This window comes from Papio anubis, chromosome 7, assembly GCF_008728515.1.
Source record: "Papio anubis isolate 15944 chromosome 7, Panubis1.0, whole genome shotgun sequence".
NCBI classification, from domain to species: Eukaryota; Metazoa; Chordata; class Mammalia; order Primates; family Cercopithecidae; genus Papio; species Papio anubis.
In genome coordinates, this window is record NC_044982.1 from 135489577 (window position 1) to 135503712 (window position 14136).

Consider the following 14136-nt stretch of genomic DNA (forward strand, 5'->3'; position numbering starts at 1 on the left):
GCAAACTTTCCTTGTTAAAAATTCAAATCGGCATTTTTTTATTCCTGTCTTTTTCCTTTGTCAAGCCTTATTTGTCACCCAAACACAGATGGAGTTAAAATCGGCCTGGTGCACCTGTGGTACAAGTGGTTTTTGCAATAATCTATCTAGAGGTAATTGTGCTTGGTTTGCAGTGCTGCGTGTGACACTTCAGAACAGAGTGCTGTGACCTCTTATCTGTAGGGCTGCCCTCTAGAGCAGCAGGACTTCTACTTTTTGGGATCGAAAAACAAGATATGATGGGGAAATTCAGAGGTTTCCTGGGCTGGATGTGCTATGGAAAAAAATACTGGGAATGCTTTCTGAAATAGGATGAACAGGAAGAAACAGATGCTTGCACCAAAAGAGAATAGTGAAAATGTTAAGCAGATGTTAAGATTTTGAAAGAATGTAAGCTACAGATACAGTGCTGGATGTCACTGGTGTTAATACTGGGGAAATAGAATCTGTGGAGCCAGTTTTTGGTTTGGGGTCAGCAAACAGTATGGCTTCTTTTCTTGCTGTTGTTGTTTTGACTGGTTTTGGTCATGACAGATTCTTGGTATTTGACAACAGTTCCAGCCATTTTAGTCCCTAGCACTGGAATATCCCAAAGTCTTGAATGTGATAGCATTAGGTAATCCCATTTCTTCTGGGCCTGGACCATATAATACCAGGATTTGAAGTTGTCTTTGAGGATAACTGAAGTCTAGAATGAACCTTCTAGAATTTTTCATGAGTAGAGTGAACTATTTTATTTAAAAAAAAAAAAAAACTTTATTGGTTTTTCTGCAACACAGATTTGAATTGTATTAGTAGGAGTGATATTAAAAATTTGGAATAGCCACTGTCGTAGTCCATTTAGTGTTGCTGTAACTGTAGCCTCAGAATACCTGAGGCTGGGTAATTTATAAAGAAAAGAGATTTATTTAGCTCATGGTTCTGTGGGCTATACAGTAAGCATGGCTCTGGCATCTGCTAGGCTTCTGGTGAGGGCCAGCGTGCTGCATAACATGGCAGAGAATGTCACAGGGCAAGTGGACACACGCAAACAGGGGAAACCTGAGGGCCTCCTGACTTCATAACAACCCACTCCAGTGGAAATGAATCTAGTCCCGAGAGAACTAATCCAGTCTCACCAGAGGGAGAGCTCACTGCAGGAGAACTTTACCAAGGCTTTCACTATAGATTTGCCCCCATGACCAAAACACCTCCCACTAGACCCCACCTCCCAGCACCTCCACATTGGGGATCAAATTTAAACATGAATTTTGGTGGGGACATGTTATATCCAAACCACAGCAGTCAAAGATAATACTTACAATACGCAATTATAAAGACTATGCCCTGCTTGCTGGGATGAACGTAAAAGATAAAGGGATCAGCTATGCTCACCTGCTTCCTTCTCTGTTATTTAGTCTGTCTAAATAATTTGAAATTGTTCATCTATAAGAATTTGGATTAAGAAAAATTTGGTAAAGAGTTGAACTAATTTTCAATAACTACAAAAAAGGGCATCTCAGTTTGAAAGATGGAAATGTAATATGGAGCTGAAGATCAGTTACTGGAAGAAAACATAGGTAAAATACTGAGTATGTAGTCTGAAAAATTTGTAGCTTTAAATCATTTCAAGACTATGTCCCTATATCAGAGCCCTTTGCTGTGATGTCAGGAAAGATATATCTGCGTCTCCAGTGATCTGCTGAAACTCCTCATAGGATAATGAGCATCCTACACGGTTAACATTATAATCCAGTGTCTAAAGAGATATGCACATTATTCTTCAAAAAGGAAGCTCCTCATTCTCAACGTAGGCTTCTTTTGCAAAATGTGAATGATGTACAGATAATTACTCTATTTGCTCCATTTCATGATGTTTTCATTTTTTCCTGGAAATTTTCATCATAAGATGGGAATAGCACACTGAAACCTTTTTTTTTTTTTTTTTTTTTTTAAGAGACAGGGTCTTGCTCTGTCTCAGCCTGTCCCAGGCTGATCTCAAATGAACTCCTGGGCTCAAGCAATCCTCCTGCCTCAGCCTCCCAAAGTGCTGAGATTATGGGTGTGAGCCACTGTACCAGGCCTGGATCTTAATTTTTTTTTTTCTTTTTTGAGACAGAGTTTCATTCTTGTTGCCCAGGCTGCAGTGCAATGGCATGATCTCAGCTCGCTGCAACCTCCACCCGCTGGATTCAAGCTATTCTCCTGCCTCAGCCTCCTGAGTAGCTGGGATTACAGGCACATGCCACCACGCTCAGCTACTGTTGTATTTTTAATAGAGATGGGGTTTCACCATGTTGGTCAGGCTGGTCTCGAACTCCTGACCTCAGGTGATCCATCCGCCTTGGCCTCCCAAAGTGCTGGGATTACAGGCATGAACCACCGCACCTGGCCAATTGTTCCTTTTTAATTTCAATAACCATAATTGAAGATTTTCCTCTCCATTTAGCAAAGAAGTGGCTCATGCATCATTACATTAAAATAGTAAAACCAAGATTACCAAGATTATAAAATTTATTTTTTCCTTTAGTGGCTTCTTGCTAATTAAAGTGAAAATAGTATTAGGGAGTCTCTTGTGAATACAGTGCTTATGTGGCCGAGGCAACAATTGAGGGAGTGGACAAAAGGTACTGTTTGTGTATAGAAATTTCTTTCGCTATCAGGTTCAGGACTTAGAATAAAATAATTTTATTTTTTAAAAAGAATCCTAGAGCTCCACTATCCTAGTCAATTTACATTTGAGGATACTAATGGTCCTCAAAGAGATTAAATAATGGCAAGTTGATAATAGGGTCTGGTCTGATAGGTCTTCGGGCTTTTAATTCATTTGTTCTTTCCACCATTGTTTGTCTATGTTTAAATGCATTTTACTTGAAAACAAAAGGATCTGCTTCAACTCTAGTCAATCCCTGCCTCTTCTCACAATGTGGTGGTGTTTCGACAGGTGGGCCACTCTGACGCCCAGTCTGAGTAGATGGAGAGAGATGATATGTGGAAGGTGGGGTAAGAGTTGAGGAAGGAGGAGAAGCTGTGGCCCACCCTTGCTCCACTTGCTTAGTTACTGGCAGGAAAGTGCTTAGGCCCGTAACTAATATTTGCTGAGTGTTTATTGAGTAGCTGCTGCTACTTCTACCGCATGTGACCTTTCGTTTGCTCTTTGGAAGAATATATTGTGTTGAGAGAAAAGTCTGCATTTATAATTAATCTCCTTTTCTAAATAAAATAGTGAGACAGTGTACAGACTGTTTTTTGCTGTGGTGTTTTGTAATATCAAGAGGGGTAACATCTGAGTAAATGAATAGATAAATTATCTCAGGCTACATTAGATCCTTCTGTAATTTTGCCAGGAAGATATTCTTATTCTTATTTTTCTAGAAAAGATTTTAAAATGTTAATATAAAATATAGCAGTGTCCTCACTGCCAAAACAAAATAGGATGATATCTATACTCTATTTCAGAAAGTGAAAATATGTTTTCTTTGATTGATCAAAGAATCTAATGTGCTGACTTGTATGGCTATGTTACTACTGTTTTCATTACTTACATTTGTATCACTCTTAAAACTACATTGTATTTTCACATCTTTCTCTCTGCTGTAGTTTCAATATACTAATCCTAACATAGGCTTTGTGAAGGTGAAAGAGATTAATCTTTTATGAAATTTGCTTATTAAACATTTAATATATGCATTATGTAAACACTTGCTTTTCTGACTACACCTTTTTTTTGCTTTGCCTTTAAAAAAAATTACAGAAGCGAGTTACCTAAATCAGAAAGACATATGGCATTAAAAATTTTAAGGTTATATAAAACATTTAGCAGTGAGTTATATTCTCTGCATTCTGTAGCTGATATTTTGTAAGCTAGATTTAACTGTCAAAATCCAGAGCCAAATGTTTCTTTTTCTGGTTCTGAAAATGGCCTTTAAATTGAGTGGGTAATACTAATACTCTGCTAATAAACAGTCTAACTGGACCTTTGTTGCCACAGGATAAGGTGATAGAAATATCAGGCTAAAGAGACCCTGAGCACCAGAGCAGCATTTCCAGGAAATGTTAATTGGTGTTAACCATTTTATTTATGTAAAGCAGGTGAAGTTTTTGGAAAAATATAAAAACCTGAAACTTACCTAACAAAGCCCATGCCTTGGCAGCTGTCATTGTCATTTGTTCTCTTTGCTGGCGTGAACGTTCAGATAACCCAAAAGGTGTTATGAAAATATTCTAACCTCTGAGTTCAGGTCTGCTGTTTCTGAAAATCATTTTTGTGAGACTAACAAGACAAATAAGAACTATTAGTATATATCTGTGTGATTGTGCAGTGAGCAAAAGATACACCTGTGCCTGCAGTGGCAAAAGTGTTTCTGTTCTTAAAAGAATCAGTTTTGGCTGGGTGCAGTGGCTCACGCCTGTAATCCCAGCAGTTTGGGAGGCCGAGGTGGGTGGATCACAAGGTCAGGAGCTTGAGACCAGCCTGGCTAACATGGTGAAACCCCATCTCTACTGAAAATACAAAAATTAGCTGGGCGTGGTGGCATGTGCCTGTAATCCCAGAGGCTGAGGCAGGAGAATCGCTTGAACCTGGGAGGCGGAGGTTGCAGTGAGCCGAGATCGTGACACTGTACTCCAGCATGGTGACAGAGCAAGACTCTGTCTCAAAAAAAAAAAAAAAAATCAGTTTTAAGGACCTGTGTTCTACTCCATCTTTTCTCTCTCTGAGCAGATTCTGTAAATGTCATGTTGTTAATTACATGTCTAAAATCTTATTTTCTCTCTTGCTTTTTAGTCAATTGGAAATGCTAAAACAACCAGGAATGATAATAGCAGCCGTTTTGGGAAGTATATTGAGATTGGTTTTGATAAGAGATATCGAATCATTGGTGCCAATATGAGAACTTATCTTTTAGAGAAATCCAGAGTGGTATTCCAGGTAAGCCAGCCATGTTCACAAATGTACTTGTGTTAGATTGCTGTATAATTGTTGAGTCCATGCTTGCTGGTATGCATTTTATTTCTAGATAGTTTTGAGCATATTATGACAATATTACCTCCAACCACACTTGGACTGAAGCATGGAAAATGGTGCCTGTTAGAGGCAGGGGAGTACCACTTAAACGCTAATAGTCTTTGGGGCTGGTCACTTTTAGGTTTGGCTTTTCCCTACAGGTGCTTGCAGGAAAGCTTAGTTGAGAACAGGTGCTATTAGTTTAGTCTTGTCTCTCATATTTCCAAATGATAGGGAAGGTATTGTTCCATGCTTTCAATAAGTTACAGTTTGAACTTGGTTCAAGAAAAAAAATTATCTTGTCCTCTTTCCTTCCTTCTTCTCCTCTCTTAGAATATATTATTGTTCAGGTAGAATAGTGAGGGTTACAAAAATCTTCACAACCCAATTGTGAACTGCTATCAAAAAAAACAGTTGATGCATCTGTGTAGGGTTTACATTCACATGTAAGCTCTTGATCCCTTTTGATTGGAAAGTGGGAGATACTATATATTTACATCACTAACAGGCATACATTTATATATTTATAGGTATGGATTTATCACACACTCTCAGTATAGGGCTTCTGTAGACCTACTGCTTCCCTCATGCTGTGAGATTTAGGTTTCATTAACCTCAACTGCATGCCCACTGCATTGAGGTTCAAATGCCCCTGGCACTGCCATGTAACAGCATCCACAATTTCCATAGCCCAGGTCTGTCATAGGTTTGAAAGTGTCTGATAATTTGAGCAGTCTGAAGTTGCTCTGGCTTTGACTTTGGGGCTGTGCCTGGTTTGTCGCCACCTAAAATATAATACTTGATTTGTATAGTAAGGCAATACAAATGAAGTATTATATTTAATATTTAGGTACATACAGAACAGTGTTACTACACTGATGGCCATTTGTGTAGGTTTTTTTGAAAAGTGTCTACTTTGATAACCAGAAGAAAGAATGGGTGAAACAGAGGTAGATCTAAGAGAAGATTCAAATGTTAGAGTTCAAATAGTAGAGGTTTGATTGATAGGTAAGTGAGTAAGCGGGGAGGAAAGATGGTCCTTGGTCAGTATGAGACCAAAGGCTAGTAGTGCTTAATATAAAATGGTAAGGCCCAATCCTTATTGTCTTGTTTAGAGACACTGAACCATTTCTAGCAGTTTCCCAGTCTCCAGAGATATAGAATGTCAAGGATGTTTGGCTTGTCAAAATGAATCACACAATCAGAAGAGGCATACTTGTACTGTCCTTTATGTACAAAGAGGACCTAAGCATTTCTGCAGACTCTCAGGCTTTTGTAGTTTCTGTGTGCTGAACCACCTGATCTCTTATTTAATCATGCTTGTGGTCATTAGTATATTGGTAATTTGTTCAGTGGCTTCTGTCCCTATAATAGGTTTTCTTTTCCAGACATCAGCCCCCTGTGGGCATCAAACCTGACCCTGGCCTTATTAATAAGATTCATTAGCCAACTTAGTCTACTGTAAAAATCAAGGATATAGTGATAAACTATTAGGTGTATGAACAATATTATTGCAACTGTATTTTTTAGATATATGTGTGGAAAAGACTCTCAGGAAATACTGAAAAATTATCTTAGAATTTATATGTGATTTATTTTCTATTTTATAAAAGTTATTGATTTAAAATGTATAAACTAAAATGATATAGAAGATGTACATTTGTGGCTTTCTTACAAACAACACAGTAGATGGTCCAGTCTACAATATGGCAAGAATGGGATTATTCTTTTTTCAAAGCATTTGGAAGACTGTGAATCTAAGAGGTACCATTAGAAAATAGTATTGAGTATGGCAAAAAAAAAAAAAAAAAAAAAAAAATGGTTTTAGTTTCCCCCCAAAAGCACTGATTATCTTATGATTGTAGACATATATCAAGCTGTTCACTAGTTCAGAAAGCATTACTATCCAATATTTTATGTTGAATTTGACCAACACACACATATTCATATATATGCATATAGACTATAAATCAGAAGATTTAATAATCAGAAATAAGTATTAGGAAATATTGGAGAGTATAATTTATTTAACCAACTGAGATAATTAAATATTAAAATCTTATTTTATGATAGAATTTTCTGAATTTTAGATTAAAATGCTGTAATTGAAAACTCTTCTTATTTCAAAGGCAGAAGAGGAGAGAAACTATCATATCTTCTATCAGCTTTGTGCCTCAGCAAAGTTACCTGAATTTAAAATGCTACGATTAGGTATGAATATGGCATTAAATTTATTGTTCTAGTATTGTTTTCTGTTAATTTCCAAGTTCCTGAATTTACTTGTTAAAAAGGAGCTTATCTCATGCTGAAATACTTATGGATAATATGATAAAAAGTCAGCAGTTGGCTTCAAAATAACCCATAGGGTAGAGAAGGAGTAAGTAGCTGTATAAATGGAACAGTATTGGCCTGGAGGTGATTTTAGATGGCTGATTAAGATGAGTAATGAGTACCTAGGGGCTCATTATGTTAGTCTCTCTACTTTTGTATATGTTTGATATTTGCCTTGATTAAAAGAAAAAAAAAATTAAAGGAGTTGATTTGTTAGAGGCCAGTAGGGTTTCTTATGAGGGGAGTAAAGGATTTGAGGAAATTATTCTAGTGTGTAGATTGGAATAAAACCTTTAGGAAAGGACTATTTGTTTTACCAATTAACATAAATAAACTATAAATATTTTACCCCATTTAATTAAATTTTATTTAATTTTTAGTTTTTTATTAAAATACAATTGAAAACACAGGCAGTCAAACTCTAGACCCTGTACACTCAACTGTGCTATCACCACCTCTGATTCAGAGTGGACATAAGGGTAGAAGTCAAGGCTTTTTCATAAACCAGAAAACTTTTATTTTTCTTCGTTACAGGAAATGCAGATGACTTTAATTACACGCAACAAGGAGGCAGTCCTGTGATTGAAGGAGTGGATGATGCAAAGGAGATGGCACACACCAGACAGGCCTGCACTTTGCTAGGTAATGTCACTTTATTCTTGAGCTCTTCTGAGGAATAGCTTTTTTACTCAAGCAACCTTTGTTTAGAATATTGGCTTGACTTTATATTAAGTGGCGAGTATTGCTAGAAGATTTAATATTCCACATAGAACACATTTAGACAGCAAATGGGCAGGAGGTTTCTTTTTGGAGTGATAGAACTGTTCTAAAATTAGATTGTGGTAATAGTTGTGCAACTTTGTAAATTTACTAAAACATCATTGAATTGCACACTCAAAATGGGTGAATTTTATAGTATGCAAATTAGCCTTCAATAAAACTGTTCAAAATATATTTGGGGCATCAGGGGAGGGCTACTTGTAATTCTTTGCTTAAATTTTTACAAAATCTGAAACATGAAGCTAAGTGAAATGGGCTCCTCTACAAGCTCGCATTTTTGTAGGAGCTTTTGGTTTGTTTGTTTGTTTGTTTGGTTTTGGGGATCTTTCTGTGGCTGGGAAATGTGGCTGAGTTGGCATCATGACAGAATATTACATTACATGTAGTTTATTCCAGCATTTTTTTTTCTGTTCCAACACTTCTGAAGCAGCTCAGATGTCACTATCTTGTTTCTGGGATTTAAAAAATGTTGGGCCTACATATGAATAAATTAATCTTTAGAACTTGTCATCAACAACTTAAAGAAAAAAAAAAAACCTCAGAATATAAATAACTCTAAAATCATATGATAGCATTTTGAGTAGTACCCTCAGGTGAGTTAACTTAATTTAAAAGCACTGCTAATTACAGTATGGACCAGGACCACTGTGGGCCTTGCTAGAAATGCAAAATCCTGAATCCCTTCTCAGGCCTACTGAAACATAATCTGCATATTGTCAAAATCTATTGGTGATTCATATGCATATTAAAAGTTTGAAAATCGCTGCATTTCTTCTCGGGCTAAATCTATTTGTAAACAGTAAATTGTGAATTTGAAAAAGCTATACAGAGGTTGCAGTGAGCTGAGATCACACCACTGCCCTCCAGCCTGGGTGACAGAGTGAGACTGTGTGTCGAAAAGCAAAAAAGAAAAAGTCATAATGCAGGAGATGGTAAAAAATAATAATTATTATTATTATAGGGTCAGTACTGAATTATCCTTTCTTAGATTACATATTTGGAAATGATTTCACTGCTTCTATTTGCATGCAATTGTATCTAATTTTCATGAGATTCTTATGTTATTTAAAAATGAAGCCAGATCTGATAAAAGCCAAAAGCTGTCCAGCTTTCTCATCTTGCCTTATCCTTCAACTTCTGCTCTGATGCTGTATTTGGACGCATACTCATCAGGCTGGGATATAGCACCAGCCCAAACGCTTCTAATCTTGGTGTCTTTGACTTTTACTTGGTCTGTAGTTTAAAGAAGTGATTAAATAATTACTTTTTAAACAGCCTTAAGAAGTAACAGCTTTATTGGGCTGTATTTGGAGCAGAGATAAATAGAAATGGTAATACTATTAATTTTAAACCCAGTGTGTGACAATGATGACAATAATTTGTTTAGCACTTACTGTATGTCACATTGTGTATTAAGTATGCTATGTGCATTATCTCATTTAATCTTCACATACTTTGAAATAGTCACTATTATTTTCATATCTCAAATGAGAAAATGGAGGCATAGAATACTGACGTTACCTGTCCATTTGAGATGATAGGTCTGTACTAGAGCCAGGTCTCAAGCCAGATCAGCCACAGTCAGCAGCCATGTTATCCATCCATGATGCTAAACTGCCTAATGTGTTAATGTCAACAAAGATGAAAGTGTTGTTAGCTATGACACATTATAATATGCACAACATCTGCCAATATTCAGGAATTAACAATAGGCTTAAAATTGTCTACTATAATTGTTTAGTTGCTATTCTGAAATTAATCACTTGTTCATTCACTCTCTTGTTTCAGGAATTAGTGAATCTCATCAAATGGGAATTTTCCGAATACTTGCTGGCATCCTTCACTTAGGCAATGTTGGATTTACATCCCGAGACGCAGACAGCTGCACAATACCTGTAAGTTCAGAATAAGCTTTAGTGGGATGGCAGTTGAATTGTGTTTTAGATTTGTAGATTGTGTAAAGAAGCAATATAAAGTCTCTCTCTCAATATTATCAGAAATATAGTTATCAAAGACATATATTATCAAAAGGAGAATCTCAAACTGAGAATAAAGAAATATGGATTCTAATCCCTGGTGCATAGTGATTTTGTGGTGTGTGTGACAGAGATAGAGAGTGAAAGAAAGAGGGTTGGATAGATGAGATTAGTGACTGTGATGCAGCTGTGGCCCCACAAGATCAGAAACTCATGGAAGTTAAAGCTATAAGGGATCATATTATGCCCTTACTGAAATGTTTCAGGACTTCCCACTGCCTTCAGAAGCAGACCCAACACCTTACTTGGCATGACATGACATGACATGAAAGGCCTTCATGACTGACACCTGACTTCCTGTTGAGCTTCTTTCTCATTGCTTTGCACACTCCACATCCAGCCATTTCCATGCCAGGCTGGCTGTCTCTCCTGGCTTTGCTCAGATTCTCCCTGCTGGGGTTCGTAGATTGCTCTTCTTCCCTAGCCAGCTCTTACTCACTTCTCACAGGCAGATCTCTAGCATGTCTTCTTAGATACACACTCCCCCTTCTGCTTTCCTTTATTGTAGCTCAAATCACATTGTTCCATAAAGGTCTCTCTTGCTTGCCTTTACCTACTAGGATTTGAGGTCCTTGTGGAAAGAGCCATGCTATTCATTTTGGCATTCTTAATTAAGGCCTTAATTTAAATGGCATTTATTCAACTCAGTTGCCTTTTTTCTCTGGATCTGTAGCCTCTTGTGTAAAAACAGATTCTCTACTCCTGTAAGAAAAGAATCTATTTCTTGTCTTTTCTGGATATACTACTTTGATACTATATTAGATGTGTGAGACATGATATAATATAAAATAAGTGACTTTATGATTTGAAAAGAAAACTTTTTCTGTAACTTTTTTTTTTTTTGAAGCAGAGTTTCACTCTTGTTGCCCAGGCTGGAGTGCAAAGGCATATGATCTCAGCTCACTGCAACCTCTGCCTCCTGGGTTCAGGCGATTCTTCTGCCTCAGCCTCCTGAGTAGCTGGGACTACAGGTGCACACCACCATGCACAGCTAATTTTGTATTTTTAGTAGAGAGAGGGTTTTACCATGTTGGCCAGGCTGGTCTTGAACTCCTGACCTCAGATGATCTGCCCACCTTGGCCTCCCAAAGTGCTGGGATTACAGGTGTGAGGTGTGAGCCACTGCATCCAGCCCTGTAACTTATTTATTAGTCCAAGGGCCAAGAGCTAGATGGGCAGAGAGTTTGGTTTTCAGAAAGCTTGATCCTCATTATTTTCTTTATGATTATATTTGAGGTGTAATTTTCCTAAGCCATTGGTCCTAATTTTAGATGCATGATTCCTCCTCCCCTCTCCCAGCCTGTTTTTTTCTAATGGTGATTTTGTAAAAGGCAAAATGATAATTCTAATTTAAACCCCGATTTCTTCTAATGAAATATTGCTAGTCTTTTTAAAAGCCTTGTTGAGATATAATTCACATATCATACTCATTTAAAGTGTACCATTAAGTGGCTTTTAGTATATTCACAGATATGTGCAACCATCACCATAGTCGGTTTAAAATACTTCCATGACCTCAAAAAGAAACCCAGTACCCTTTACTTATTGTTACCTATGTGTCAATTTCCCTAGCCCTAAGTAACCATAAATCTGTTTTCTGGCTGATTTGCCTGTTCTGGACATTTCATATAGATGGAATCATATCATATATGGTCTTTTGTGACTGGCTTCTTCCAAAATCCATCCATGTTGTAGCATGTGTCAATACTTATTCTTTTATATGGCTGAATAATAGTCCATTATATGGAGATACCATATTTTGTTTATCCATTGGTTGATTGATGGATATTTGAGTTGTTTCACCTTTTGGCTGTTATGAATAACCCTACTCTGAATGTTGGCATACAAACTGGATTTTTAAAAAAGAACTCAATTGATTTTTGCATCACCATCTTTCATCTTTGCCCTTGTGACCTTTCCCCAAATGTCAGGCTTCTCCTGATCAAGAAAGTCGTGACTAATGTTATATCACATGTATCACTTCACTATGAGTCTTACCTAAAATTTGAGTGTACTATTTTCCTATTTGAGATGTCTAGAAGTTATTAATATCATCTTGGAGGAATAGTATTTACAATGTATGGAACTTGTCCAGAAGTTACTTCCATTCAGTTCTTGTAATTCTGTTATTTTTACTTTCTAACCAGTGCTTGTCAACTTTATTGATTTGATGATAGCTATAAGTACTACAGTTTCACTATTTGGGGTAGGCGGAGATTAAATGAGTTTTTGTTTTGCTTTTTGTTTTTTGTTTTTTCCTGTTTTTCTTTTTGAGACAGAATCTCTCTCTGTCGCCTGATCTGGAGTGCAGTGATGTGATCTCGGCTCACTGCAACCTCCACCTCCTGGGTTCAAGCTATTCTCCAGCCTCAGCCTCCCGAGTAGCTGGGATTACAGGTGTGTGCCACCGCGTCCAGCTAATTTTTGTATTTTTAGTAGAGACGGGGTTTCACCATGTTAGCCAGACTGATCTCGAACTCCTGACCTCAGGTGATCTGTCTGCCTTGGCCTCCTAAAGTGCTGGGATTACAGGCATGAGCCACTGTGCCTGGCCTTAAATGAGCTTTAGAAGTTACTGGTAAGACATATCTATTTGATAGTTCTGCTCCACCTTGAAGGCATTTGCTGAACCCAGTGACCTTGAGCTTTGGGTTTCATAGCAAAGTGAGCTACAGAAGACAAAGACAAAGCATAGGACCCATACAAACAGGGGAACACAAAGACTCCTGCCTAAAGCTGAGACCCTAAGTGGGGAGCTAGTAATCAGTTTGCCCACCACCCACTCCAAGAGTATAAAGAAAACTTAACCTGACCCATACTTTGGTGCCAAGTGGAGGCAGAAAACTAGCTCCCTAAAAATTTATAACAGCAAACTGACTCTCACACATATTCATTCCCAGACTGATTTCAGTTCCTGGAAGGTCTCAAAAAACTACATAAAGAAAATATAGCTTAAATTGATCCTGGGCCGGTAGTGGCCTAGGCACCTGACAGAAGCAACTGCAAATCTACTTTGGAGGACCCACCTTCAGTCTAGGCCTCAGTGGAGTCCCATCAGAAAAGTTACAAGAAGTATTGATTCACAATCAGAAATCACAAGTCCCCCAGTGAAACAAAATAGAAGGAGCTAGGAGAAATGACAGATAGCAGAGTCATACCTGCTAAGAATGCCAAAATAAATTAACAGCAGATTTGGCACAACTGAAGAGAAAACTGATAAGCTAGAAGATAGATGTGAAGAAATTGCCCAAAATGCAAGATAAGACCCAAAGATAGAGCACTTGAAACAGTAATCAAGAGAGAGGGATAGAGTAATCATGTCTAATTTTAATCTAATGAAAATTCATAAAGGAGAGAAGAGAGAGAATGAAGCAGACATAATATTCCAAGAGATCATTACTAAAAAGTTTTAGAACTTGTGAAAATGACTAACCCACAGAAAATCCCAGTTAGGATAAATAAAAAGAAATCTACTCCTAAGCACATCATAATGATATCAAAGACAGAGGAAACTTCAAACAGAGAGATTAAGAGATTGCCCTTGAAGAAATAGCAGTTAATCTGATAGCTCACTTTCCAGCTGCAGTTATAAAAGCCAGAACACAGTGGAATAATATCTTCAGTGTTCTTAGAATGGAAACTATTAACTTAGAATTATATATCCAGTTAAAATATCTTTCTAGAATGAATTAAAGTTGGAAGCATTTTCAGACAATTGAAAACTTAAGAGCGGCCAGGTGTGGTAGCTGACACCTGTAGTCCTAGCACTTTGGGAGGCTGAGGCGGGTGGATCACCTGAGGCTAAGAGTTTGAGACTAGCCTGGCCAACATGGCAAAACCCTCTGTCTACTTAAAATACAAAAATTAGCTGGGCGTTGTGCGCATGCCAATAATCCCAGCTACATGGGAGGCTGAGTCATGAGAATTGCTTGAACCTGGGTGGCGGAGGTTACAGTGAGCTGAGAT

The 14136-nt window shown here is 37.6% G+C and overlaps 1 protein-coding gene across 1 annotated transcript in view; it reads left to right on the forward strand.

Moving 5' to 3' along the window:
• LOC116268656 (unconventional myosin-Va-like) overlaps positions 1 to 14136 on the forward strand; it is a 213476-nt gene that overhangs the window by 101648 nt on the left and 97692 nt on the right. Inside the window, exons 6-9 of the mRNA XM_031668673.1 lie at positions 4805 to 4948; positions 7153 to 7234; positions 7889 to 7996; positions 9923 to 10029. Of these exons, the coding sequence (XP_031524533.1) occupies positions 4805 to 4948; positions 7153 to 7234; positions 7889 to 7996; positions 9923 to 10029 (441 nt within the window). The remainder of the gene's footprint in view (positions 1 to 4804; positions 4949 to 7152; positions 7235 to 7888; positions 7997 to 9922; positions 10030 to 14136) is intronic.